At 39.7% G+C, this 27,678-nt stretch overlaps 4 protein-coding genes across 6 annotated transcripts; 3 read left to right on the plus strand and 1 right to left on the minus strand.

Moving 5' to 3' along the window:
- Positions 1 to 4,352: 4,352 nt before the first annotated feature.
- On the minus strand, positions 4,353 to 12,917 carry LOC117401195 (fizzy-related protein homolog). 2 transcript variants are annotated; one of them, XM_059013977.1, is made up of 14 exons: positions 12,779 to 12,917; positions 11,297 to 11,414; positions 10,699 to 10,824; positions 10,252 to 10,315; positions 9,853 to 9,983; positions 9,543 to 9,625; positions 8,982 to 9,165; positions 8,812 to 8,877; positions 8,532 to 8,634; positions 8,209 to 8,393; positions 7,642 to 7,875; positions 6,953 to 7,057; positions 6,666 to 6,758; positions 4,353 to 6,404 (listed from the first exon to the last, which is right to left on the minus strand). In XM_059013977.1, the coding sequence occupies exons 2-14, from the start codon at positions 11,363 to 11,365 to the stop codon at positions 6,363 to 6,365; spliced, it is 1,485 nt and encodes a 494-aa protein (XP_058869960.1). In that variant the 5' UTR covers positions 11,366 to 11,414; positions 12,779 to 12,917; the 3' UTR covers positions 4,353 to 6,362. The 2 variants fall into 2 exon arrangements, with proteins under 2 accessions (XP_058869960.1, XP_058869959.1); XM_059013976.1 differs by having other exon boundaries at positions 12,624 to 12,916.
- Positions 12,918 to 12,955: 38 nt separating this feature from the next.
- LOC117401343 (uncharacterized) lies at positions 12,956 to 16,110 on the plus strand. The gene is made up of 2 exons (XM_034001947.3): positions 12,956 to 13,505; positions 14,009 to 16,110. The coding sequence occupies exons 1-2, from the start codon at positions 13,341 to 13,343 to the stop codon at positions 15,122 to 15,124; spliced, it is 1,281 nt and encodes a 426-aa protein (XP_033857838.3). The 5' UTR covers positions 12,956 to 13,340; the 3' UTR covers positions 15,125 to 16,110.
- A 1,054-nt stretch (positions 16,111 to 17,164) lies between these two features.
- Positions 17,165 to 22,013, plus strand: LOC117401250 (deoxyhypusine hydroxylase). The gene is made up of 5 exons (XM_034001806.3): positions 17,165 to 17,465; positions 18,011 to 18,372; positions 18,839 to 18,915; positions 19,232 to 19,472; positions 20,142 to 22,013. The coding sequence occupies exons 2-5, from the start codon at positions 18,099 to 18,101 to the stop codon at positions 20,459 to 20,461; spliced, it is 912 nt and encodes a 303-aa protein (XP_033857697.3). The 5' UTR covers positions 17,165 to 17,465; positions 18,011 to 18,098; the 3' UTR covers positions 20,462 to 22,013.
- Positions 22,014 to 22,868: 855 nt separating this feature from the next.
- On the plus strand, positions 22,869 to 27,519 carry LOC117966186 (small integral membrane protein 44-like). 2 transcript variants are annotated; one of them, XR_004661640.2, is made up of 2 exons: positions 22,869 to 24,042; positions 27,098 to 27,519. XR_004661640.2 is itself a non-coding variant. In XM_059013978.1 (2 exons), exons 1-2 carry the CDS (start codon positions 25,565 to 25,567, stop codon positions 27,346 to 27,348), a joined length of 441 nt encoding a protein of 146 aa, XP_058869961.1. In that variant the 5' UTR covers positions 25,515 to 25,564; the 3' UTR covers positions 27,349 to 27,517. The 2 variants fall into 2 exon arrangements, 1 of the variants encoding a protein (XP_058869961.1); XM_059013978.1 differs by lacking the exon at positions 22,869 to 24,042 and adding an exon at positions 25,515 to 25,754 and having other exon boundaries at positions 27,098 to 27,517.
- The last annotated feature ends 159 nt before the right edge of the window (positions 27,520 to 27,678 follow it).

Below are 27,678 nucleotides of genomic sequence, written 5' to 3' on the forward strand. Positions count from 1 at the left end.
CATCATTCCAAAAGTGCAAAAAAAAAAAAAGAAAGGTCTTCATTTACCACTAGCTTCAAATGCACTGTTCCTGTTGGTTTATTCTACTTCCAAATTACATCATTCCAAAAGTGCAAAAAAAAAAAAAAAAGAGGTCTTCATTTACCACTAGCTTCAAATGCACTGTTCCTGTTGGTTTATTCTACTTCCAAATTACATCATTCCAAAAGTGCAAAAAAAAAAAAGAAAAGGTCTTCATTTACCACTAGCTTCAAATGCACTGTTCCTGTTGGTTTATTCTACTTCCAAATTACATCATTCCAAAAGTGCAAAAAAAAAAAAGAAAAGGTCTTCATTTACCACTAGCTTCAAATGCACTGTTCCTGTTGGTTTATTCTACTTCCAAATTACATCATTCCAAAAGTGCAAAAAAAAAAAAAAAAAGGTCTTCATTTACCACTAGCTTCAAATGCACTGTTCCTGTTGGTTTATTCTACTTCCAAATTACATCATTCCAAAAGTGCAAAAAAAAAAAAAAAAAGGTCTTCATTTACCACTAGCTTCAAATGCACTGTTCCTGTTGGTTTATTCTACTTCCAAATTACATCATTCCAAAAGTGCAAAAAAAAAAAAGAAAAGGTCTTCATTTACCACTAGCTTCAAATGCACTGTTCCTGTTGGTTTATTCTACTTCCAAATTACATCATTCCAAAAGTGCAAAAAAAAAAAAAAAAAAGAGGTCTTCATTTACCACTAGCTTCAAATGCACTGTTCCTGTTGGTTTATTCTACTTCCAAATTACATCATTCCAAAAGTGCAAAAAAAAAAAAAAAAAGGTCTTCATTTACCACTAGCTTCAAATGCACTGTTCCTGTTGGTTTATTCTACTTCCAAATTACATCATTCCAAAAGTGCAAAAAAAAAAAAAAAAAAGAGGTCTTCATTTACCACTAGCTTCAAATGCACTGTTACTGTTGGTTTATTCTACTTCCAAATTACATCATTCCAAAAAAAAAAAAGAAAAGAGGTCTTCATTTACCACTAGCTTCAAATGCACTGTTACTGTTGGTTTATTCTACTTCCAAATTACATCATTCCAAAAGTGCAAAAAAAAAAAAGAAAGAGGTCTTCATTTACCACTAGCTTCAAATGCACTGTTACTGTTGGTTTATTCTACTTCCAAATTACATCATTCCAAAAGTGCAAAAAAAAAAAAAAAAAAGAGGTCTTCATTTACCACTAGCTTCAAATGCACTGTTCCTGTTGGTTTATTCTACTTCCAAATTACATCATTCCAAAAGTGCAAAAAAAAAAAAAAAAAGGTCTTCATTTACCACTAGCTTCAAATGCACTGTTCCTGTTGGTTTATTCTACTTCCAAATTACATCATTCCAAAAGTGCAAAAAAAAAAAAGAAAGAGGTCTTCATTTACCACTAGCTTCAAATGCACTGTTCCTGTTGGTTTATTCTACTTCCAAATTACATCATTCCAAAAGTGCAAAAAAAAAAAAAAAAAGGTCTTCATTTACCACTAGCTTCAAATGCACTGTTCCTGTTGGTTTATTCTACTTCCAAATTACATCATTCCAAAAGTGCAAAAAAAAAAAAAAAAAGGTCTTCATTTACCACTAGCTTCAAATGCACTGTTCCTGTTGGTTTATTCTACTTCCAAATTACATCATTCCAAAAGTGCAAAAAAAAAAAAAAAAAGGTCTTCATTTACCACTAGCTTCAAATGCACTGTTCCTGTTGGTTTATTCTACTTCCAAATTACATCATTCCAAAAGTGCAAAAAAAAAAAAAAAAAAGAGGTCTTCATTTACCACTAGCTTCAAATGCACTGTTACTGTTGGTTTATTCTACTTCCAAATTACATCATTCCAAAAAAAAAAAAGAAAAGAGGTCTTCATTTACCACTAGCTTCAAATGCACTGTTACTGTTGGTTTATTCTACTTCCAAATTACATCATTCCAAAAGTGCAAAAAAAAAAAAGAAAGAGGTCTTCATTTACCACTAGCTTCAAATGCACTGTTACTGTTGGTTTATTCTACTTCCAAATTACATCATTCCAAAAGTGCAAAAAAAAAAAAAAAAAAGAGGTCTTCATTTACCACTAGCTTCAAATGCACTGTTCCTGTTGGTTTATTCTACTTCCAAATTACATCATTCCAAAAGTGCAAAAAAAAAAAAAAAAAGGTCTTCATTTACCACTAGCTTCAAATGCACTGTTCCTGTTGGTTTATTCTACTTCCAAATTACATCATTCCAAAAGTGCAAAAAAAAAAAAGAAAGAGGTCTTCATTTACCACTAGCTTCAAATGCACTGTTCCTGTTGGTTTATTCTACTTCCAAATTACATCATTCCAAAAGTGCAAAAAAAAAAAAAAAAAGGTCTTCATTTACCACTAGCTTCAAATGCACTGTTCCTGTTGGTTTATTCTACTTCCAAATTACATCATTCCAAAAGTGCAAAAAAAAAAAAAAAAAGGTCTTCATTTACCACTAGCTTCAAATGCACTGTTCCTGTTGGTTTATTCTACTTCCAAATTACATCATTCCAAAAGTGCAAAAAAAAAAAAAAAAAGGTCTTCATTTACCACTAGCTTCAAATGCACTGTTCCTGTTGGTTTATTCTACTTCCAAATTACATCATTCCAAAAGTGCAAAAAAAAAAAAAAAAAAAGGTCTTCATTTACCACTAGCTTCAAATGCACTGTTCCTGTTGGTTTATTCTACTTCCAAATTACATCATTCCAAAAGTGCAAAAAAAAAAAAAAAAAAAGGTCTTCATTTACCACTAGCTTCAAATGCACTGTTCCTGTTGGTTTATTCTACTTCCAAATTACATCATTCCAAAAGTGCAAAAAAAAAAAAAAAAAGGTCTTCATTTACCACTAGCTTCAAATGCACTGTTCCTGTTGGTTTATTCTACTTCCAAATTACATCATTCCAAAAGTGCAAAAAAAAAAAAAAAAAGGTCTTCATTTACCACTAGCTTCAAATGCACTGTTCCTGTTGGTTTATTCTACTTCCAAATTACATCATTCCAAAAGTGCAAAAAAAAAAAAAAAAAGGTCTTCATTTACCACTAGCTTCAAATGCACTGTTCCTGTTGGTTTATTCTACTTCCAAATTACATCATTCCAAAAGTGCAAAAAAAAAAAAAAAAAGGTCTTCATTTACCACTAGCTTCAAATGCACTGTTCCTGTTGGTTTATTCTACTTCCAAATTACATCATTCCAAAAGTGCAAAAAAAAAAAAAAAAAGGTCTTCATTTACCACTAGCTTCAAATGCACTGTTCCTGTTGGTTTATTCTACTTCCAAATTACATCATTCCAAAAGTGCAAAAAAAAAAAAAAAAAGGTCTTCATTTACCACTAGCTTCAAATGCACTGTTCCTGTTGGTTTATTCTACTTCCAAATTACATCATTCCAAAAGTGCAAAAAAAAAAAAAAAAAGGTCTTCATTTACCACTAGCTTCAAATGCACTGTTCCTGTTGGTTTATTCTACTTCCAAATTACATCATTCCAAAAGTGCAAAAAAAAAAAAGAAAAGGTCTTCATTTACCACTAGCTTCAAATGCACTGTTCCTGTTGGTTTATTCTTTTCCCCATAGTTTTCTTTATTTAGACTGATCCGTTTCCTCATTCCAAGAGAAGGAATTGGAGATGATGAGTGTACTGGTGGAAAGCTACACGGTTCTAATGAGGGTTTTTTAAAAGACGGATTGCCAACATAATAAAAGGCCAGGTATGAAAAATGCAATTAGATGCTCGAAGCTTTCAGTCAGTCACAGTACGATTACAACCTAGGGGACTGAGAATTTAAAAGGGACTGACTTGGTGGCTGCTATGTTGAACCACTAGAAGAGTTTACAATTTACATGTAAAAGAGACTGTAATTATAAAATGACCTAATTAATAAAGAGTCAATTGCAACTGCCCAGTTAAAAAACATTTAATCCTGCACTGGTGTTGTACACCCTCTAGTGGTTAGATTTAGTGGTCTCTCCCTACACTTTGAAATGCTGATTGCCTGGCCCACAAATTAACAGCCAGATCTGCTCTTGTGCACCATCTAATGGGCTATTTGACAAACTGACAGATCTGGTATTCCTTGCTTTGAAAGTTCCGATTACACTTAACAGAGCAACATTACACAGATGTATAAGGCAATAACCATTTTAAAATATGCAGGACAGGTCGCCACACCTTATATAAACTGAGGTCCCGGCATCGCCTAGATTCTTTAGTGGAAAAAAAAAAAAAAAAAAACGCACACACACACACAATACCGAGGGCACAACCTGCCTTTTTATACGCTCACACCAGGAGTTGTGTGGTGGATATAAAAACACAAGACACAAAATAAGTTGGAATAACAGTTTTAATGTCTGGATACTGTTTTACAATTTTTACTGCACTTATATACAACTTTTACACAGCACATGTGGTCTACCGGGTCACAATCTAGATTGTTATAAACTCTTTGAATATTCCGTTCCAAACATTCTTTAAGCTGTACAAGTTGGCAGTTTTGGTTAATGTGGATGAAACGAAAGAGGAGTGCAGACCACAGACTCACACCTTACCTCTCGCAGGGTTTAGTATTTTTTTTTCTACCAAATAAACAATTGGTATCACACTCAGTTACTCTGTTGAAAGACTTCCACTACAGAAATAAATACAGCATTCACTCCAACAGTCAGATGCCACATGCCATACATAAAATAGAACAAAACAACAACACATATGGCCCATTATAAGGTTTTAAGAACTTGAATCATGCAATAGGTGTTAAAGTGGGATGTTTTGAAATCAGCACTATTTCTACAGGGTCTCGTTACCACAAAACACGTACTCAAATAGAAGGCCCGCATACAAAGTTTGCATTTTAGAAAAATCTTGACTTGAACATCTGCATGCATTATGAAAATCAGTGATGGCATTGCACCTTAGATTTCATATCTTTTTAAATGAATACTAGATGGCAGTCTAGGTGCGATACACACAAAAATAAATCCCATCACAGTATTAAAAAAAGAGTTTGCATTTAGAACAAACTTTAAATTTACAACTTCTGTTTCAATTACTTTTTTTTTTTTTTAAATACAAATGCAACCGTTTTGATATTTGCTGACTGCAGCAATGTTTGAGCTGATGTTTCTCCCAGCATCACTGAAACCTGTTGCAGTCAAAAAAAAAAAAAAAAAAAAAATGCTACCAGCTTTTAAAGACAAAAAACGGAATGGAAATGTAACATTCAGAAAGCAACAGGCTCCAGTACTGCAAGTCCCTTCAGGCAGTTTGGGAACCACAACCAATGACATGTGAACACAAACACCAGAACAGCAGCAACGATTCAAAAAGCTAGAAAGTGTAGAAACAGTGACATGTGTAAAAGTTAAAGCGTGTTTATAAAACACAAAATCTAAATAACTGGACCACAAAAATAGGGATTCTTGGAACCAAAACGGTTTCTTTGGGGTGGGTTTGTTTTGAGTGCTTTGTAATGTTGTTAGACCACTACCTGCGTATACAATTTCAAAGAAAGACTGAGACCGCCTTGCACTTGACGGTTTGCCAAAAAATAAGCCACAAAGTAAAAATCAATTGGACCACAATATTCACTTGGGCAGGTCTTCTGTTCTGAATACTTATCTTGTGTGTCTGATACCGGATATCTGTGCCTTTTTAAAATTCACCAAGATCAACTATTTACAAAAACCAACTCAAAACTGTCCTGGGCAAGAGAGACAAGACACGGAGCACACTTACAGCAGAGCAAGCGATGGAAGAGGTGCATTCACTACCTTATCAAGACACTGATGGCCAAACAGTCCCAGCCCCCATGTTTCTATTAAAAGTGCTTTTCTGTTAACTGAATCCTGCATTGAAAATTATTTAATCACAGGCTTCAAAACTGGGAATGCTAAACAAAAAATGTCCTAAGAAACATCATGTTTATAGTTTGAACTTAAAAACCCTTTTTTGTTTAAAAATAAACTGTCATTGGATCGGCTCTCCATGATGTACTTTGACATTCAGAATATTTAGCAATATAAATAAACAAACATTTTCTTTTCTTGATTTTAAAGAATCAATACCATTTTTTTGTACACCTTTGTACATTATAAAACTATAATCATGTCTGTTATTTTTAATTTTCATCCCAAACCTGATTTAAACACCAGTCCTGAAACAGTCTTTTGTAAACAAACGAAACGCAAATGAAACTAAGTCCTTGACTGGCTTTTTCTATTTTTTTTCTCCTTGCAAAAGGAAAAGCTACAGAAATACAGAGAGAGCGAGTCATGCATGTGGTTTTTTCCCCCCTGTTGTGTTCCCAGTAAAGTCTTTTGCATTGTTCTGTCCAGTTTTATCGTATTCTGGTGAAGAGGTTTAAAACAGATACAGATTCCTGCCAATACAAAAAAAAAAAAAGTTGTTAAGACTTGCAAGTTTATTTAAACAGTAAATCCACTGAAAATGCAGCCCCTTATTCTGTCAAATTCGATGCGTTTCATTCTCATCGACCCTCTCAGACACACCATTCTAAACTCCCTGTACTGGCTCCTGAATTCTCAAAGCAGACATGTGATAAGAGACTTCATGAAAAGCACTCAATCAATAACCATGGACAGCACTGACTCAATGACCATCTCTTGTGATATTTCCATACCTTTGTTGAGCGTGTTTTGCTAAATACGTTCCAGAACCTCAGTGTTTCATCCCCTGCTCCCGTTACTATTGCTTCCCCATCTGGAGACATTGCCTGGGAAATAAGAAAGGTGCAAGTTATACTTTAAATATTGGCAAGAAAGAAAAAAAAACACATCAAAGCAGATATTCTGCATTACATGTTTCAATAACACTGGGATCCGATACCCCAAATTCTTTACAAAGATCCCCAATACAAGAACCAGAGGGGAGAGACAAATACGCAGTGTACACAGGAATAGCTCTTACCAGGTACAGGACTCTGTACGAGTGCCCGGTGAGCTTGGCAACTTGTGTTAATGAAGGGTATTTCCACACCAGGATCTGGTTTTGAGAATAGCCATGTGTGCTCACCTGCATAAGGAAACAGACAGGATAAGGAAAGAAAACGGGTCAGGGTAAATAGGAAAGAACCACCCAATCGAGCAATAAACTACACAAAAAAGAAGTGTGTCTCTTCACACGTTAATTACTGTAAGATAATATACGAGAGCTTGAGAATAATAAATCAATGTATGCAGGGCTGCGTCAAAAGCCAAAAGTGTTGCACTGCCCTATAGAATTAAATAATTTTGCTTCGAATGAAACCTGTTCAACAATGTTACGTTAACATATTTTCTAGTTTTCCCATATACGAAATGAAAAAAATGACAAATTTAAAAATGTGACATTTCAAAATCTAACATGAAATACTATACTACTATTCTGGCTTTCGCTAGACTTTTGAGGATTCATTTTTGTTAAATATGCAAGACGCTAAATGATGTTAAATAAAAGATCTAAATAATGTTAATAGTTTTTTTTTTAAATTTAATTATATCTCAATCATAGGATTCTAGGTGATGCTAAACTTGATCATAGCTTATATTGGAAATCATTTACACAAACGCCTATGCATGTTAGGAGGATGATGTCTGAGGGAGTGTGTGTGTACGTACCAGTTCGTTGGCGTGTTTGGACCAGGCTAGGTTGCAGACCTGGGAGCCCGTGTCTATGCACTGCAGGGGCTGCCCAGTCAGGGTGTTCCAGAAGCGGATGCAGCGATCAGCGGTGCCCCCGCCAGAGGCCAGGAGCCCGTGCTGGTGTGGGGACCACGCGATAGCCTTCACTGCAGCCAGGTGCTCTGTGTACTGCTGCACGGGGATCGTACTGGAGTGGTTCCACACTAGCAACTGGACAATGGAAACAGACAGACAGTCAGCACAGGAATGCATTCAAGATCAGCTTTCTAAAAGCAGACCATTTACATAAAAAAACACTCCAAAAGATCACAGTATCTTAAAGAAGTGATAACCAAAATATCTGATCTTTAGTTATTACTGTTCAGTTATTTCACTGTGCAGAGAATCTTTTGGTCTTTCAGGATATGCAAATATTTCAAATTCAAGACTATATAAACTGCTGCATCCGTTCTGCAAGGTCACGTGATCGGATTGCAGATAGACCACTGTAGAGAGTTTGAACTTGAACACACAAGTTTACAAAAGCAAGCAGAAGAGCCCCACCTTGTTGTCATTGCCTCCAGAGGCGAGGAGCTGGTGGTCGGTGCTCCACTTCAAGCCGCACACCTCCTGCCTGTGTCCTTGCAGCCGGCGCTCTGACTGCAGCGGGGGCGTACGGATATCCCGCTGCAGAATCATCCGGTCCCGACTGCCAGAGGAGAGCTGGTCCGCGTTCCAGGCCAGAGCACCTGGGGAGAGGAAAGAGAGGCCGGGGGGGGGGGGGGGGGGGGGTTGAAATATATATATATATATATTTAGAGAAATGAAGTTGACCGCCAATACATCTAGGGCGTTTGATTCACCGGACAGATCCCAGGTGAACTCACCCACTCGAGCAGTGTGCCCTTCCAAGGTTGAGGTCTTCTTTCCAGCTGCTGCGTCCCAGATCTGTACAAAGCCCTTGTGGGTTCCAACAGCAACCAGATTCCCCTGAAACAAGCACCCGCCGTTAAAGTCAGCTTAGCGTTCTCTGACCATTATGGTTAGGTAATTACATTACCATCAAATCAATACCATTCTAGACCAAGGGAAGAATTGGAATTCCATGTAATTTGCTTTCAAAAAGACTATCTATCTATCTATCTCTCCGCTAAGTATTCCACTTACTCTTTCCGACCAGCCAACAGACGTAACTGAATCTCCTTCCACTGACAGATCGCAAAGACGGGTCACCTGAAAAACACCACAGATCTCAAGTTAAAACACATTGACATTTATACCAAGGCACTTCACAAACAAGTCACCAGTTACAGAATCAAATTCCAGGGAGTTCTCACCTGGCTGGTGCAAGCACTCCACAGGTAGACGCAGGTGCCCAGCCCCACACTGAGCACGTTGAGTGACGACCAGTCCACCAGGTTTAGATAGAAGTCGTCCTGGAGCTCTGGGGCGTCAAGCACTTTAAATGGGATCTTAGAAATCTTCCGCGTTGGCTTTCGCGGGGACCTTAACAGTTTCTGGCTATTAAAACAGACATTTAAAATATGTAAGCAATACAAACAGTGTATACTTAATAACATATGACTATTCTGTGCCACTGTATTTTATATATCAACCCAAATGCTGCATGTGATGACCTTTACAATTCAAAAGTGGAACCTTGTTAGGTTGAAAATCTGTTTATTTCCATGACACAATTCAGTTAACCTGCGAATTCTAAATGAACACACAAATGCCGTAAACCCCCATGACATTAAAATAAAAAATGGGTGGGAGGTGCTTTAGCCATACAGGTAGGTGTTTTACCCAATCAGGTAAGTTTTTAGTAAGGCATTGAGGTTGAACTACCTACAAGAAGGAGTTCATTCCCAGGCGGGGTTACTTACTGCACGTCTTACCTCTTACTGCTAACAGGGGATAAGGAGTAGGGTGATACGTCATTTCCATCATCCGGACTGGAGCGCTTGGCACTGAGGGAGTACTGGACAACACAAAAGAAAAAACACAGGATGTTATTTCCAGCAGAACTAATTCAGCCTGCATTAGGTCATCATGGTCCCATAAGAATGAAGCGATGCAGTACAGATGTTACATGAGCGGTTCAAATAGGTTTAAGAAACAACACCACATTCTTTCAGCGTCTTGCTGTGCCTGCGGCGTTTCTGTTGCAAACGAGAAGCCCGGTTAAATGAAGCTTGAAATACTTACACTGAAAAGGCTTCTCTTCTCTGGGGTGGAGGGCTGTAACCTCCGGTCTTCTGTCTGGGGGTCTTGCACCTTCTCAATCCCAGCCCCCAGCAACTCGTTCTTCAACAAGGCAGAATAGGCAAGACCATCCGCTGGGGGGAAGAAAAAAAAACAAAAAAACAAAAAAACCTATTGGCTATTTTCACATTGTGGCTTGGAACTTGGTTTCAGGTCAGTGCATGGCACAGCAGTGGAGACTTGGTGTTTGATGCAGCAAAGTTGCCTCAAACTAGGTCTCCCAGGGGTCTCCTGGGACCAGGTTTCAAGACAGCTTCTGAAAGTGGCTTTGTGTTCCCTCAGCTTTACACCTGAAAGAGCATTGAACAGCCCAAGGTGTCTGTCTGAATGAATGATAATTACCTTTGCTGTTATCAGCTGTTGCATCCTTTGTTTTTCTGTTCTGACTGGGGGACTTCTCATTTTCCTAAACACAAAACCCAGATACTGTCAGGAGGGCTACGCTTAGCACAAGCTAACTAAACCAAAAAACGAACATGTTGAGATGCGGAGCTGTTTAAAACGAGCCGACAGCACAGAACTTTCACATCATCCTGCAGCTGCTTGAAAAGACTGGACTCAAGGAAAGTCATGCAAGCTCCAAACATTTAACACGATTCTCAAGTAAAACTGGCACCACTGCTGTGACAGGATACAAATAAAACGCAATCTTACAACACTAGTGAGGAACAATTCCAGAAAAGTAAAGCAACAGAGTTTCCGTGCTAGTTTTCTATGACGCGTGGGAATGTGGTTCAGGCTCTCCATGCTGTTTGCATGTTTGTTTTTTCTTGCTTGGTTGCCACTCACATTTATTCTGTGGAAGTTGATGCTCCAGTTTGCCCCTGCCCTGGCGGGGATGAATCTGTCTCCGTGTTTACTGGGGGAGGACATGGGCGAGTTTGTGGGGGTCAGGGTCCGTCTGACTTCTGGAGTCTAAAAGCACATGGAAACAAAGCAGTGACGCAATCTGTGACACAGAACTAAATGACTGATTCACTTGGAAATCAGGAGCAGAAGCCGGACATAACTAAACTTTAAAATTTAAATCCGGGACTTTACAAAAAAAGACCAAAACACTTACTTATATCTACAGGATGAATCTAGTGTACTTGGGAGAAAATGGACCAAGTGTCCTACGTTACTAATAAAGAATCCTTGATCTTATCTCCTTGTACACTCAATGCACTCTTTACCTATTCATTTTCACTGGGGTTTTTGTATTCAAGACCGGACAAGTTACGGATGCTTCCAGATGAACAGTGTCATAACTATGGGCCATTCAAGGAACAGACTTCACTGAAGGTGTTAGTCATTAAGCAAGGCACATCTCTCTTCAGAACAATGTCTTGCACTCGTATTGAGAGTGTATTAATACACATTACATAATAAATCCCAGTGCACTTACACAGGGGCTGGCGTTCTCATTGTGAATGTTAATCTGCCGAAGGAGACGTCGCTCATAGTCCTGGTCCATCTTGGAAGAGAAGCGGAAGAAAGCTTTTGGCCCAGCAACAAGAAGTTACCTGAAATGTAACAGATCATAAAAAAAAAAGTTAAGATCCACCCAGTCAGCACAGTGCATTTTTGAAATGATTTTTATTTTTACACATCAAGGTTTACTGGACATTATATCATTAGAATTGAGCTTTGTTTCAACTGTAAAAATAATTAATTCAAACCATAACAAATGAGTTTGACAATCTGATTATGTCTGAAGGAACAACATTGAAATCCCATACCAGAGAGGAATTCAGCTATATTAGTGTTCTCCCCAGAAGTCAGGTGCAGTTCGAATGCCCATCCTGCTGATACTCCTGGCCCCTGACCTCCTGTTATGACCCTGCTTGTCTGACCCTGACCTTGCCTCTGGTCCTCTGCTTTCATACAAGCAACTCATTTGTATCTCCCCACCCTAGCTCAATACAATTACCCTCTTTCTTCACCCATTTTGTTTAAATGTGTAAAGCACCTTGGTTAAAGGCGCTATAAAAATAAATAAATACAAAATACATACAATCTACTTAAATATCAACTCTATTCACGATGCTCCCTTCAGTCAAACTTCATGTAGGTTAAGAGCCTGATCAGCTATATAACCTTAAGCATCACTGCTGTTGCCCTGGTTCTTTGCAAATACACCATCACAATCTAGGCACGTATCCTAATTTATGCAAACACATGCCAACGTATTCACAGTTCAAAGAAGTTCTGGAACTGTTCAGACATGGTAGAAATCTCAAAACACCAAATCTCACGCCCCAATAATACATTTTACACTAGCACAGGTTCTGACCATTTTTATCCAGCTGGTTAAAACAGGTTTAACACTAACAAAAGCTTTTTGTTGTCCTTGAAATAAGCAGCATTCTGCACAAAAGAAGCTACAGTACTAGCAGCCCTGCTTAACAGGAGCCAGCTGTCAGCATATCATCGTCAAGAGACCGTTGGGGTCTGCAAATACTCATCCCGATTAATCTCCAGTCTAAACTACATGTCTTCTTTAGCAGTTTAGACAAGCCCACAACATCACAAACATTCACATCTAGTATTATCCAAACCAATTTTGCTACGACGCCCAACCATGTCAAAAGCTCTCAATTTTAAACCGTTTCTCTTTGAAAGATGACTCGTCACCCCAGCGCACATTTTGAAAATATATATATATATATATATATATATATATATATATATATATATATATATATAAAACTCACTATGAAATAAATACGTACCAGTTCAAAACAAACGTAAATGGGCCGTGCAATGGTATATTGTTACCCGCAGCAGAGGGGGGTGGGGCGGTTTGATTTCTCAAATCTCTCAAGTTTCACACTGCTTAATCTCGCTGATGTTCGACAAACAAATAAAAATTAAAAAAAACACATGCCTTCCTGACCGCTGTCGAATTCGCGTTTGTGTTTTAAATAAAATCACAAATTTGACTTCTCGATCTCTCCCAATATGGCTGACAGCGAGACAGGATTTATAATACCTCCCCCCCGCGCGCAGCACTCTGGGAGGCAGAAGTGACGTCAAACTTTTTGAATCAATACAAAAATAAAAAAGGGGACGTTGTCATAGAAACCGAGGTGGCCGTTACCAAGGTTTAAGTCAGAGATTGTGAATAGTTTTTGTTTGTTTTAAAATTAAAAATTGTCTCCATGTCTCTCAAGCACACGTTAGCAGCTCCCCAAAAGTATGTTTCAAATGTAAGCTAAATATAAAATAGAAAGCAATTGCCAACACAATTGTCGTCGGTCCTCCGAAGACCAAATTCAGCATCTTAAAAAAAAACAGGATTTGGAAAGCAGTAAACGAGTATCGTTAGAGGGAGCCCTTCTGCCATGACTTCGTTCATTCAAGCCTCAAGGATGTTTCCCGTGTCTCTGGACTCGATTGACTTCCCTTGGCTGCGGCGCTTTCCTGTGTGTGTTTAGTTTCTTCAGAAAATGGCTGGTGAAGAGGCTTTGCAGCCTGCCATGTTCATGTTATTGTACATGCTGATGAAAAGAAGGAGTGATATTAACAATGCTAACGTTCAGAGACGCAATGAAATACAAAGGCGAGTGAGGCACAGGCAGTACTTCTTTCAGAGGCAAAGGAGAATACTTATGGTAATTATTATTATTATTTGAACAGTAAATAACTAGCACCGTACTTGTACATCAGTGATAACATCAACACAAAAGGTGTGCATTCATTTATAGAAAAAAAAAAAAAAATCGCTTCGTTGCAAATGTCAAGCTGCTACAGAGTGCTGAAGAGTCCGTAATGCTCTGTTTAACAGATTTATTTAGCTAAAAATGCCAAACAAAATGCCACCCAGGTTAGTTCAAGTAGCCGTGTTGTAATTTTTGAATATTGTTTTTGTTCAGTACGAAAATTCATTTTAACACCACACATCCTGATCAGATTTGCAAAGCTTTTACTCCAGTCCGGTGCAGATCCTGTTTTCCTACAAGGAATAAAAGACAACATCTCCGCTGTCAATAATACAACACAAACACAAGTGTATTTAAGAACTTTTATGTGCAACTATTGCACTGATGTTATTATTTATATATTCAACACTAGTATTGCAATGCCTTCCCTATAGTATTTTCTCGGGTGATTTCAGATGCTGATCGCACGCAGCAGTAGGTGCACCTGTTGCTGCCGGACGCGAGCCTGGACCAACATCCAGAGCACCGATTGGTGGGAGCGGGTGGTGATGAACGAGTTTGAGCCCTGCGATTGGCTGGAGAAGTTCCGCATGTCCAAGGACACCTTCTTCTTCATCTGTAACAAACTGAAGCCCAAACTGGCCCGGCAGGACACCCACTTCCGTCCTGCGCTGCCCCTGGAGAAGCGCGTGGCCGTGGCTTTGTGGCGTCTTGCCACCAACGTTGAGTACCGAACCATCAGTGTTCTGTTCGGGGTGGGGCGCTCCACTGTTTGTAAGTGTGTCCGAGACGTGTGCCACGCCATTGTGTCCCTTCTGAAGCCCCTCTATCTGCAGGAGCCCAGCGAACATGAGTTTGAAGACATGGCCCGCCTTTTCAATAATCGCTGGGGGTTCCCTCACTGTGTGGGAGCTGTTGACAGCCTCCACCTCTCCATCATCGCTCCTCCGCAGTACACCGTTGACTACTGGAACAGCAAGTGCTGGCACTCGGTCGTGCTCCAAGGGGTGGTCAACGGGCTGGGACAGTTCTGGGACGTCTGTGCGGGTATGCCAGGTAGCACCGAAGACGTCACCATCCTCCAAAACTCCACTTTGTGGGGCACTGCCTCCGAAGGGGGGCTGTCCCCCGAGCCGCCCAAGCAGTTCATGGGCAGGCCCTTGAAGTATTTCCTCCTGGGTGATGCGGCTTACCCTCTCCAAAGCTGGCTGCTCAAGCCGTACCCGGAGTCCAGTGACCTGACACCCCGGCAGCTGAAGTTTAATTACCGACTGAACCGCGCCCGCAGCGTGATCGAGAACGCTTTCCTGCGACTCAAGGCGCGCTGGCAGTGCCTGCACAAGCGCAACGACTGCAGCTTGGATCTGGTGCCCACCATGATCCTGGCCTGCTGCATCCTGCACAACATGTGCGAGGTGCACAGCGACACCTTCAACGAGGAGTGGCTGGAGGCTATCAGTCAGGCTGACTTCCCCCAGCCCTGCGACATCGTCCCAGAGAACACAGACGACCCAGAGGCGGAGGAGGTCCGCTCCCTGTTATGCGATTATTTCCAGCAACAGCAAGAGTAGGGAGTGAGCAGTGAGGCTGTCAAAAGCTACTCCACTGCCCCTTCTCAAATGCGTTCTGGTTGAGCACCGTGCTCGTTTCCATAGACGCCAGTAAAAGCTTTCATAAAAAAAAATATATATATATATTTATGATTTTGACCCTTGGCAGCTACTGTATTGAGCCGTGCTGTGTGCTCAACCAGCCTGCCCTAGGAATGCTTTACTGCCATTCTTCACACTGGGACCTGAACCAAGCTTCTCAATTCAGATTGTGACCGTGAATAAAATGGTCACAAGAACAGTGCCCCCTGTTTACTTCATTGCCCCCTTTTTGTGCCCACCTTTTTTTGGGGGGATCATTTTTGTCAGTGTTATGAAACTAGAGATAACTTGTTTCACTGATTGTGTATATTCTAGCAGTGATTTATAATGCTATTAGATGTCTAGTTTTGTATATACTCAGTTGTATGGTTGCAATTTCACTGCAACTTTATTTTGTACTTTTGTTTTTAACTTTATACTGTAAATCATTTTTACAAATCTAAAGGCGTTTGTGCATGTGTGCAGTTCTGTAACCTAGTGTTGTCACATGCATTTAATTGTTTAAATAAATCTTCAATGCAGTGCTATTAATTTTGTCAGAAATTGTTGGTGTAGTTGTTTCTGGATTTGTCCCCCAAGTAATCCTCAGGCTAATACATAGAACTCCTACCACCCTGGCTGAAGGAGCAAGCTCAGCTCACCTGAGACAGTGGTAGCTTTGCAGCCGGGAAGCTGTGAGTTCAGATCACGAGATCCCATGAACATTGTTATCGGTACTTTCCGCTTGCATAAGTGCTTGACCCCATTCAAATTCAGCTTCTATTACGAGCAATCCGCTTTGGATAACATTAAGAGGATGTCTAGTTACTGCTGGATCTGCAGTGTATTAATAAACTCTGCTGTGAAGCACAAACGCTGTAAGCCTGTAAAGTGATTGCTGTTTGTAAATTATTTTGAAGATCCTGTTTAATTATTGATTCTTGATCCTGCCTTTCAGGGATTACAACTTAAAAAAGTGTTGTATGCATGTATAACGCTGCTGTGTGATTGTGTAGAAACACACACACACACATTTGCATTCAGATTTTTTGGGGGGCTCATAACATTCACATTAACTGAGCCACAGCAACGTAGAATGTTACATTGATTCCTAAGCCCAGCAGAAATACAGCTATACACACACACACACACACACACACGACGTGGTGGTCAAGTGGTTAAAGAAAGGGTCTTGACAGGTTCAATCCCAGCTCAGCCACTGACTCACTGCGTGTGACCCTGAGCAAGTCATTTAACCTCTTTGTGCTCCGTCCTTCAGATGAGACGTAAAACAAACGAGGTCCTATTGTAAGTGACTCACTCAGTGTCGCACACAGTGAGTGAGTCAGTGGCTGAGCTGGGATCACAGCCGTTGTGGTGATGCATAGTTCACCCCCAAGTCTCTGTAAGTCGCTTTGGATAAAAACGTCTGCTAAATAAAAATAATGACAATAAACAATAACACACAACTAGGTGCCACTGCAATTCCTCACTAAACTGTTTTGCATACATTTATTTCAAGATGATTAACTAATCAGGATTATTATTCAGTTTTCACTGATATTTGTCAGTAAGGGGGTCTCAGTGAAGCAATCAACGCACCTGCCGTTCTATCCTTAAAACATTGATTTTGTGGAGCACCTGCATTTCTGCCGAAACGTGCTCCACCCCAATATCCGTGACCATGTCACTGTTTGGGGCGATAATATGCTCACCAACAAAGACGCACAGTTCATTATTGTTATTTCATAAATCTAAATTTAACTCCAATCTCTAAGATTTATACAACTCAGCAATGGAAAAAAAATATACAATTTAATTTAAAACCTGGTATAAAAAAGGGGAAGGAAAGGATGCGAAAAGGATAAGAAAAAAAAGATTTTTAGTCTGCAGTACGCATTTTTTATTATTATTTCAATTATAGCAATGTTAGGTTACGCCACGTTTTACGTGTTCTTGCGCCACATGAATGGAACGCATAGTACGAATACGTAGAACGCACTTCTGCAAAGACCCCATGAGACTAAACCAAATGCGCGGGGGTGAAGAAAAATAGGAATTTCATCAATCAAAAAGCACAATCAACAATATACTATACACTGATCTATGTTGTTTGTATATCGTACGCATGGATTCACACACGTTTCTGAGGTGGCATTAAAATAAAACCCAAACGGCGATTTGTCTCTGTTTCCCCCTCTTCGTGGAATGGTTGATCCTGTACCGGCTGCGTGTTAGTAAAGATGGCTGTGAACCGTGGGTTGCATGTGTGCTATTAAGTGTAAGTCGATTCATTTTAATTATTCGTTTCAAATTGGAAATGTTATTCATATTTAGCTTTTAACGACAGCTGTATAATACTTATTCACCTCTTGTATACACGTCTGAAACCGTTTATAAATAAGTTATTCTGTCTTGTGAAAGTTATCTTATATTCCAAAACCATTTCAACTATGATCAAACCGATCATTAAAGTTTCCATAACCCTGATGGCTGTATTGAATGAGATGGCGATACCGATATCAAGGAAAATAAAATGTGCATGCTAAATATTCTTTAGCTGTATATGTTTTCTTAAAGATAAATTACTATCTAAACGAAATGACAAAATTCTTTATCGTGAAAATAACCATATATAAATACAGCCATATATATACACGACATATATGGCTGTATTTATATTCTTAGGAGAGTACTAAGTTTGCAAACACAACAGTAACACCAAATTCGTTTTTCAATAAAATAAACGCATTTATCAACCCCCACATTGATTTGAGCTTCCTTTAAAATGTTTATGGTGCTAAATGTCTTTTGCTTCCTTTGCAGACTGAATATCTGCTTCTGTTTTCATGAAAAAAAAGACACGTACCAAATAGTTGAGAGGAGTTAAACGAACCGCACAACACAAACGCAAATGACTAGTGACAAGGAAATTGAAGCCGTTGGCAAAACGCTGGTGGACGCGAAGCAGTCTCTGAAAGCTCGTTTTCGGGCTCTCTTCACCCTGAGGAACCTCGGGGGCAAGGCAGCCATAGACTGGATAAGCCAGGCGTTCAGTGACGACTCTGCTCTCCTGAAACATGAGCTGGCTTTCTGCTTGGGGCAGATGCAGGATGAATATGCAATTCCAGTGCTGATCAAAGTGCTTGAAGATACAAACCAAGAGCCAATGGTTAGACACGAAGCAGGTGCGTGTAGCTCTATGACCTCTTGGACTAAAGCTGAGGGAACACAAAGCCACTTTTTCACGAACGTTTCAGGAGACCACCGGGAGACCTAGTTTGAGGTAACTTTGCTTTATCAAACCCCAAGTCTCCACTGGTGTGCCATGCAGGGGCCTGAAACCTAGACTCCAGAACCACGTTCCAAGCCACAAAGTGACTTTGTGTTCCCTCGGCTTTATCCTTACTTTTACATCTTCCCCTTCACCAGGAACTGTTACTTTCCAACACACTGATCCTTGTAGCTTTATTGCTTGCCATCGTTAATCTCCACACCACTTGTTCTGGTATGTAGTTGCCGGAGGCTTCGCAGATAATTGTTGCTTGGTTTTAGACAGACAACCCTGTTAAAACAGCCACCAGCATTCAATTGGAAATCAAGGAAGCCACTGACAGTGTATTTATAACTTTGAAAATGTTTTTGTTCTTTTAGGGGAAGCGTTAGGAGCCATCGGAAACCCCAAAGTGGTGGATGTACTGAAGCGTTACTCTGAGGATCCGGTGATAGAGGTTAGGATATTGCTTTTTCATATTCTTACTGGGATTGGGAGGGGGGGTCCATACATTTACCAGAGATACAGTCCGTATTCAACGGAGATTAAGATTTTTTTTTTTTGATCAGTCTAGTGTATTCAGAACGTCTAGGGAAGTTTAAAGCGCATTTCAAGAAAGTGTTTGTTTCAAACCCCTTTTTAACTGGTTTAGTTAACTTAGTTTAATTATCGTTGATTGAACAGCACCATAGAAAAGGGACGGTGTATTTTTGTGATTGAAGTGCTTGTAGGCGAAGGTGCTAAAGAGTTGTTGTTGTTCCTCCTCCCTCGAGGTTGCTGAGACCTGTCAGTTGGCGCTGAGTAGAATTGAATGGCTGAGCAGCGCTTCGGAGCAGTGTGGAGATGAGAACCCCTATTTATCTGTGGACCCCGCACCGCCAGCCCAGGAGAAGGACGTCCAGAAACTGAGAGCCAGGCTCCTGGGCGAGGACCTGCCTCTCTTTGAGCGCTACCGCGCCATGTTCGCCCTCCGGAACCTGGGCACAGAGGAGGCTGTGCTCTCCCTGGCAGATGGTACAACGACAAGCTTTAACTGCTTGCATTTACTGCTTAAAGAATTGCTAACTAATGCTTTAATGAATCTTTTGGTTTTGTAAATATTCCAAATACAGACCATGCTATATAAACTGCTGCATCCTGGTGTCTTTGCTGTACATCACATGGTAGGATTGTCAGCTGCTGTACGCCAATTTTGAACTGTTATTAGGAACAGGAATCAGCAGCACTTTTTTAGTGTCTCTGAAATATCTGCATATGCCAAATTAAACTACCAAAAAAATAAGCATAAAGCCAAAAGATATTCAGCAGAAGCAAAGGGATGGCAGTGATAACGTTACCTTTTTTTTTTTTTTTGGAAATTAATTTTTTGATTTGTTGTGTTGGATCACATTTTGTATTTAATTTTTTTTTTGCTTGCAAAGAACACAGACTGTAATAGCAATAGTTTATTTTTAAGAAGTGTAAGCATTGCACTGTAATTCAACACACAAATGCAAAAAAAATGATGTTAGCCCTCTTATCAAAGTCTGTCTGATGTGCTGTTTTGCCCATTGTGAGTGAAACAAGCCAGGGAGATGCAGTCTGTATCTACCAGGATATAGGACAGGGGTTCAGTTCCACTACAAATCAATCAGCCAACAATGGGAGACACACAGGAGTTGATGTTTAACCTTTTCCTTTAAGGTCTGCAGTGTGGCAGCGCCCTGTTCCGCCACGAGATCGGTTACGTCCTGGGGCAGATGCAGCACGAGGCCAGTGTGCCCCAGCTGAGCGCGGCTCTGGCCAGGCAGGAGGAGAACGCCATGGTGAGGCACGAGTGCGCGGAGGCGCTGGGCTCCATCGGAAAGGAGTCCTGTCTGCAAGCACTGCGCACCTTCCTGGGTGATGAGGAGAGGGTGGTGCAGGAGAGCTGTGAGGTGGCCCTCGACATGCACGAGTATGAGAACAGCGACCAGTTCCAGTATGCAGACGGGATACTCAAACTGCAGGGGGCGCAATCATGAAATGACTGACTGACACGGAAGTTTTTGATTGCACACTGATCTCCTGTTCCGTAACAGTTTCAATCTAGCTAACACGAATTCGCACTACAGCTATGAGGCCCAAATTCTTTCTGCCTTTTTTTTTTCATTCTGTCTGTTTTTTACATTTAAAAAATAAGAGTAATTTATTTATAAACAATATAAGTATGCAGCAGATAGTAAAATCAAGATAAATAATTATACTGCCACACAGCAGGTCTGTTGTTACAGATGGGTGAAATCTAACTGTTGTTGGTTCTATGTTAAAAAGAATTGGTGGGGATAAAAAAGGCATATATGTAGCCTTGCTCTATATATATATATATGTATGTAATTAGTCAGATTTTGTTTCATTCATTTTCCCATGCTTTCTTGTAGTTCATTATACATCATAGCTCTATCCGATAATGCCCACCTGACCACCAGAAGTGATTGCATCTTGAATGCACATGTACTTCATATGGGATTAAGCCAGTGTTAAATAAAAGATGGTGGGCGGTGAACATATCTTCTTCAGTCTTACCATGTGACGCCATTAAGCTGTCTCCCTCTCAATTCTTTAAGCCCTGTGCCAAGAGGAGGAACATAGAAATGAGTTTGTGAATCCACAGTGCGTTTAGAGTGAAAACATTGGCAGTGTATTTTTTATTTGTAAGATTAGGTTACCTGCTTTTGTACGGGTTGGTTACAGAGTAGCCCACTTTGCAGTGCTGCTGTGGAAGAGGCAGTGTTTACAGCAGAGCAGTACATGAAGTAGGAGGCACCATGTGACTGCAGACTCCTACTCGCTGCTTGTTCATTATGTGCAGTAACAAGCATTAGAATGATTCATGTAGAATATCATTTATGAGATAAAGCATCTTAACCTGAAGAGAGCTTTCTCATTAGGAGTCATTTCTGACAATTTCTGTCAATTCTGACAATTTCTGTCATCGACCCCTGAAGGGGAGAGGAAGTGGAGAAAAGAATAGCTGCAAACTTCTCAAATAATTTCGCCGTTTATCAAAACCTTTTCATGGATGGCATCTTTGTCAGCAATACACTTACGAAGGCACTTGCCAGACTGTGAGATCTGAAAGTTTCTGTTGAAATGTTCTCACTCTTGCTGCCATCAACAGAAGTTGCTCGTGTGGCCAGGCCTTAAGGATACGATCATTTCTCTTTGCCTGTGTTATAACCATATCAGCAATGCATTTAATAAATAGAAACAGACAGCCAGCCAACAGAGCGGGATTAGGAGCAGGGAGGGATAGAGGATCATGAGCAGAAAGTATTAACCATAACGAGAAGTCTACGAATAAGCTGTGCAGCATTCAACAAACCTCTACTGAGACAGAGAGAGAGAGAGAGAGTGTAGCGGATCTGAAAACATAATCAACAGAACAATGCATCCGATCATGCTTGGAATTTGCGTGGTAAACATAACCATGACCATCACGTACTGGTCATTCATCCTGGCAGAAGTCATTTCGAAAGGAGGAAAGGTTGAGGAGGAGAAAAAACCTAACCCAGCTTAAAAAAAAACCCCCAAACATCTGAAATATGCCAATAGACTAGCAAGCCTTGCTCTCAGTGCTTCTAACTAGTTATGTACAGTCCACAGCTGCTGCAGTTAATGTGCGGGCTGTATGCTGATAGCAGCCCCTAAAAGAGACCTGTGGGCACCGGTGTTTTATTTATTAGAATCCTTCGCCTAGAGAAACCATTTTTTCTTGCATTTTTTTTGTCTCGATCGTAACGGATGTCCAGTAATCCAAAATATTGGACTTTGAGCAATTGCACCCATTTTGTGTTTTTTATTTGTTGGTGGTTGTCTATCATGAAGATTTAAAGACCAGGAAAACTGAGATAGAGAAAGCTGGATGGATCACAAAAACGGTCTGCGGTTGGAATCAAACACACCCTGTTCTTCTCAAGACAAAGTGTCCAGCAGTTACAAGGTAAAGTGTCTCTGGACTATGCAAAAATGGCAAAGGTCGCAGAAGTCCTGCTATTTTCAATATTAAAATAATAAATGATATGACGTTTGAGGGCAGTAAGATGGTACGAAGACAGGTGGCTAGAAGTATGATCTTCAGTTTATAAAAAATAACATTATAAAAAGCAGGTCTTACTCAACAAGAGTAGGGTTAGTGGGCACAAATGAAAGATGAAAAGCTAATTTTAAGGCATTCTAATAAATACATTTCGGAACTAAATGTTGTTCTGAGTTTCTTTGATCACCTACTGCTTTAATGTACAGTACAAAAGAGGGCTGAAGTCAGTGAACTACCTTGCAATGCTGCTGTAGAATAACCTAAACTATCAGTGTCTTTATCAGAGTTTCAGTACAGTGAATGCACAACCCCTTATAACACTATATATATATATATATATATATATATATATATATATATATATATATATATATATATATATATATATATTCTGGCATCACTGTATCTCAGATCCTTGCCACAGTTACAGCATTTGCCCACGAGATGGCACTGTTTACTATATGAAACCATAGTACAGCATAAGCATTGTAAAGCCTACAGAGGTATGGCATATTAAATATATATATATATATATATATATATATATATATATATATATATATATATATATATAAAAACCATGATAAACTAGGGTAAATGCATAGCCTAACCAGGAAAAGCACTGGAAAACTGCAAATTTACTGTAGTAAACCTATGCAAGGGACACCACCTTTAACTTTCTCTGGTGAGCTGGGGTCAGGCTTGGAGTTGGGAATTGGAGCACATATTTACTCGCTTCTTAATTTAGGAGTGTCACCAAAAAAATAAAATAATTCCCCATCAGCATCAGTACATTGCTGGCTTAAGCTGCAGCCTTCACCTCAAATGACCGTCTTTTCTTTCTGTAGGACAGTCTTAATGTGAATTAAATCATTATATGACACGTGTATCAGTTCTGTACAAATGTTGCAGACAGGGTGACGCCTGAGTCCCGAGGAAGATTAGGAGCAGACCGGTCAGCAATATAACGATCACTGTAATTCTTTGGGAGTTAGGCATTAGCAGGGCTTTGAAGAGTCTGATTAATCTGCAGGGAGGTAACAGTTCAGGTGCCTCACAGAAATAAGCAAAACTCACCTGACTGCAGCAATGGAAGGAGTGGAGTTAGCAATGCTGTCTATATGTGTTCTCAACACCACAATGACCCTGATGTACTGGAAATTCATAGTGGGGATCATTCTAAAAAAGCCAGAGCCGTCAACAGTCAATCCTGCCTAATCTATTCAAAAGAAATGACCGTGATGTCAGGAACAAGTTGAATTGCTTTCCAGTTCTCTCTTAGCTTGTTAGTTTAGCCGGCACTATTTACAGCGGTTGTTTTTTTGTTGTTTGTTTTTCTGGGGGGGCAGGTTTGAGGTGGGGTGGGGGCTAACCTTATGAAACCTCAAAATTGAACATTATATCCTCTGATCAATCTGGAAAATCCTTGTGAGAAAAGGAAACAGCATGGATGGGAAACTGGTTGCTGTTGGCTTCAAGTACAGCAAAATTCTTCCGAAGGCAAAGTGATGCTTCCACAATTTGAAGGTAACGTGGCTTTAGGATATGGGCAAGCGTGGGGGGGTGGGGGGAGTGATATTTTGGGAAATATGGTAGTAGTTATTTTTGAAGACCTCCATTTGAACACTGCATTTATTGAATCATAATGAACTGTTTTGCCGAGTCACATTGAATAGTTTCTATGAAACCTGGTGTTCTGCACAGAGTAACAAATACTACAGCAGGGCTGTATAATGCCTTTCTAGTTACAGTAACGCGTTTATTTTTCTATTAAACACGGTATGGCTCACAGCAAGCTGTTGTGGATTGCTGCTTGGTTCTGATGACTACCAAATATGTTGTATACTGTTTAAATATATGAAATAATACCTACAGTTATATTTACAGGCAGCAGTAGAAACATGTATTTTTAGTTGCATTAAGGCTTCACTAAAGCAGGATGTTTGCGTGTCTGTCTGCAGCTATCTTTAGAAACCCACTGCATAGCGCAAAATAACAAGTGTTGATAAAACAAGGTGCTTTTTAAATAAAAAATCTAAATGCTAAAATTCTAGGTGATGCAAAACTTCTGGCCATCGCTGATAGGTATTGCGTTGATTCCAATAATAACATTTATTTTCCACACTTTGAGAGTCTGAGACACCGCACATGTAGAACACATTGTAATGTTTAAGAAAGATGTAAACTTTCTTAAACAGTTTTACTTACATGAACAGTTTATACTCTATGTCAGAACATTTCAATACTGTACAGCCAAATACATGTTGACCTCTGGACCTTTTGCTCCTGGTCTGTGGAACTCCCTTCCAAGGTCTATCAGGAACTCAGAGTCTGTCTATGTTTAAATCGCAACGCAAGACTCGTTTTGTATTGTTGTATGTATTTTTTAAAATGTAAAGCCTGTGCTTTTATTTGTAGTGCTATTTAGTGCATTAATAACGAAAGTTTCAGAAGCTTGCCCCCCCCCCCCCCCCCCCCCCAATCCGATTATTTCCTGTCTGGAACTTTTCAAAGTGGTGATAAACAGGCGTGCTAGGAAGGAGTGAAGTATGTTTCATGAGGGCTTAAGGGAGTGACAGGGGGTACATTCGTCAAAATATCTACTGTTGGTCTTGCTGTGGTAAAAGCAATAGACCTAAGATAACTGTGGTTTCAATCCCGGTTCACCTTGGATAAGTCGCTTGACCTTTTGCAGCTTTAGTTCAGCAAGCTGTCACAATTATGAGAAGCAAGATCCTGGGAGGCAGCTTGTGAGACCAGCTAATGCAATAGCAATAATAATAATAATAATAATAATAATAATAATAATAATAATAATAATAATAATAATAATAATAATAATAATAATAATAATAATAATAATAATAATAATAATAATAATAATAATAATAATAATAATAATACTTTCAAAGCTGACAAAAAGGATTCCTTTATATTAGGCACACTTCATTTGGAAATTCAACTGAAAAAAAAAAATCTCAAAAGTGAAAAATCCGATCCGCGTACAAGACTGATAGAGACTTCTCAGACAAGCTGTCTTTTATAAAGAATGGACGAAGAACTAGACCCTGAAGCGGAAGAGTACAAGGTTGTATTTGAAGATTACAAGCCCCCCTCTCGGGACGCAATCTACCTGCCCAATTATATCACCTACCTGGTGATCGCTGCGGCGATCGTCATTACTGTGTTGTACGCCATTATCGGCCATCTAATCAAGGATCTTATACACGATTTAACAGGTATGTCTGAGTGAGTGAACTGCTAGCTGTCGATTATCAGGCTGCTGCCTCAGAGACTGCAGTGCTCTTCTGTTGATAGGCTGTGCTATGCTTATTAAATGACAGGACTTTCTCTCAATGCTGTGAGGATGTCACTGTGCACAGAACCGATTGCACTTCAAGGTAATTAAAAAGCCTTTATGTTTGGGAGTACAGTTGGCGCTTTTGTGATTTTTCAGGTGGAGAATTCCTCCTGTTGTGACAGAAATCATTTACAGCTTGTCTTTGCAGTCCCTGTGCCTGCACATTAAGAGACTCCCTCTCCCAATGTATTATCTCACAGCGCAGTCTAGCTGTATGGTTTGGAGGGAAACCACCTGTGGAATTTACTAACACAAATTGTTTTGTTGAATTGTTTTAAATTACGTTTTCAGTTTTAGGAAAAGGTGACTGAGCAGAACGAATTATAATCTATAGATGAATTGTGTGTTTGGAGTTTACTGGGTTTGTCAGTACTGCTGCGCTGGACACCCTCAGCAGGCTTGGCAGCTTGGCTTTCTTCAGACACATGTAGTGACTGTACAGGTTGTTTTAACTAGATTAAAAGAGTCTATCCGTGGATTAGAAGAGCCACATTTAAGTGGCTTGGATTTGAGACCATTAGCAGCAACGAAAAGCTAAGCTGAGCAGGTATGCTGCCAATAACACTGGAACACAGTGACAGAACTCACTCCTTCATTTCAACACAGAGGAGCATATTTTCAAAGAGATGACTTTAATGAAACACACACACACACACATATATACACACACACACACACAAACACACACACACACACACACACACACGCACACACACACACACACACAGACAGAAAAATAAAGGAACATAAATGGATAAATAGACTCAACACCAGGATGCCTGAAGGCTTCAATAGAAAGGAATATAGATCATTACATCATTACCTATGTAATAAATGACATCACAAACACATTCATAGATTTAAATAGAGTGTAGTTACCATGGCAGCAAAAGATCATAGGTGCCTCCACTGTTTGTTTTCAAACACATGTTCCCTTGACAAAGACATGTCAACCACAAACCTCTGAAAAGATGTCTTACCATTCAACCCAAGAGCTCTCTCTCGCTAGTTGAGAGTCAAGTACCTGCTTGTCTTCCAAACTCACATCAGAGTTATTAACTCATCAGTCCCAAGAAGGAGACCCATTACAGAAATCAGGGGCCAGGCTGCAGCTGGGGAAAGCACGCTATCCATCCAAGAGGTGTGGATTTTATGGTTCAGTTTGTAAAAAAGCTCAATAAATAATGGCATGTTGTTTTGTTATTTTCTTGTGTTCCACAGACACGCTGTTTGGACCGGATCCAGATCACACAAAGACACCGATCAGAAGAAACAGTGACAGGTTCGGGGAGGAGTGGACGCTGAAAAGCAATGACGGGGATGGCGCCGATGATGATGCGCGTTTGTACTTTGAGAGGAATAAGGAAATCCCGATTATCCGGGTGATATATGAAGATATGGAGCCACGGCATTCGCGATCCGGTCCGCGGGTGATGTTTGGGAAGCCTGTGGATAATTCATCTGTGTTCTAGCTAAAATATTATTAATGCTTCAAGTTGTCAGGCACATTTAATAATTACACATAATCCAATATATGTATATATATATTCAGGGCAATCAGAAAGTAAGTTTACACATCAACACACCATATCATTGATGTGGTAAACTTACTTTCTAATCACCCTGTATATATATATATATATATATATATATATATATATATATATATATATACATATATATATACACATATATATACACAATATTACATTTTTTTTAATTGATATTTTATTTGAACCCACCTTAAGCAATGCAGACGGGACCACAAAATGTTAACAACTGATATACCATTGCACACATCT

Source organism: Acipenser ruthenus, chromosome 47, assembly GCF_902713425.1.
Source record: "Acipenser ruthenus chromosome 47, fAciRut3.2 maternal haplotype, whole genome shotgun sequence".
In the NCBI taxonomy this organism is placed as follows: Eukaryota; Metazoa; Chordata; class Actinopteri; order Acipenseriformes; family Acipenseridae; genus Acipenser; species Acipenser ruthenus.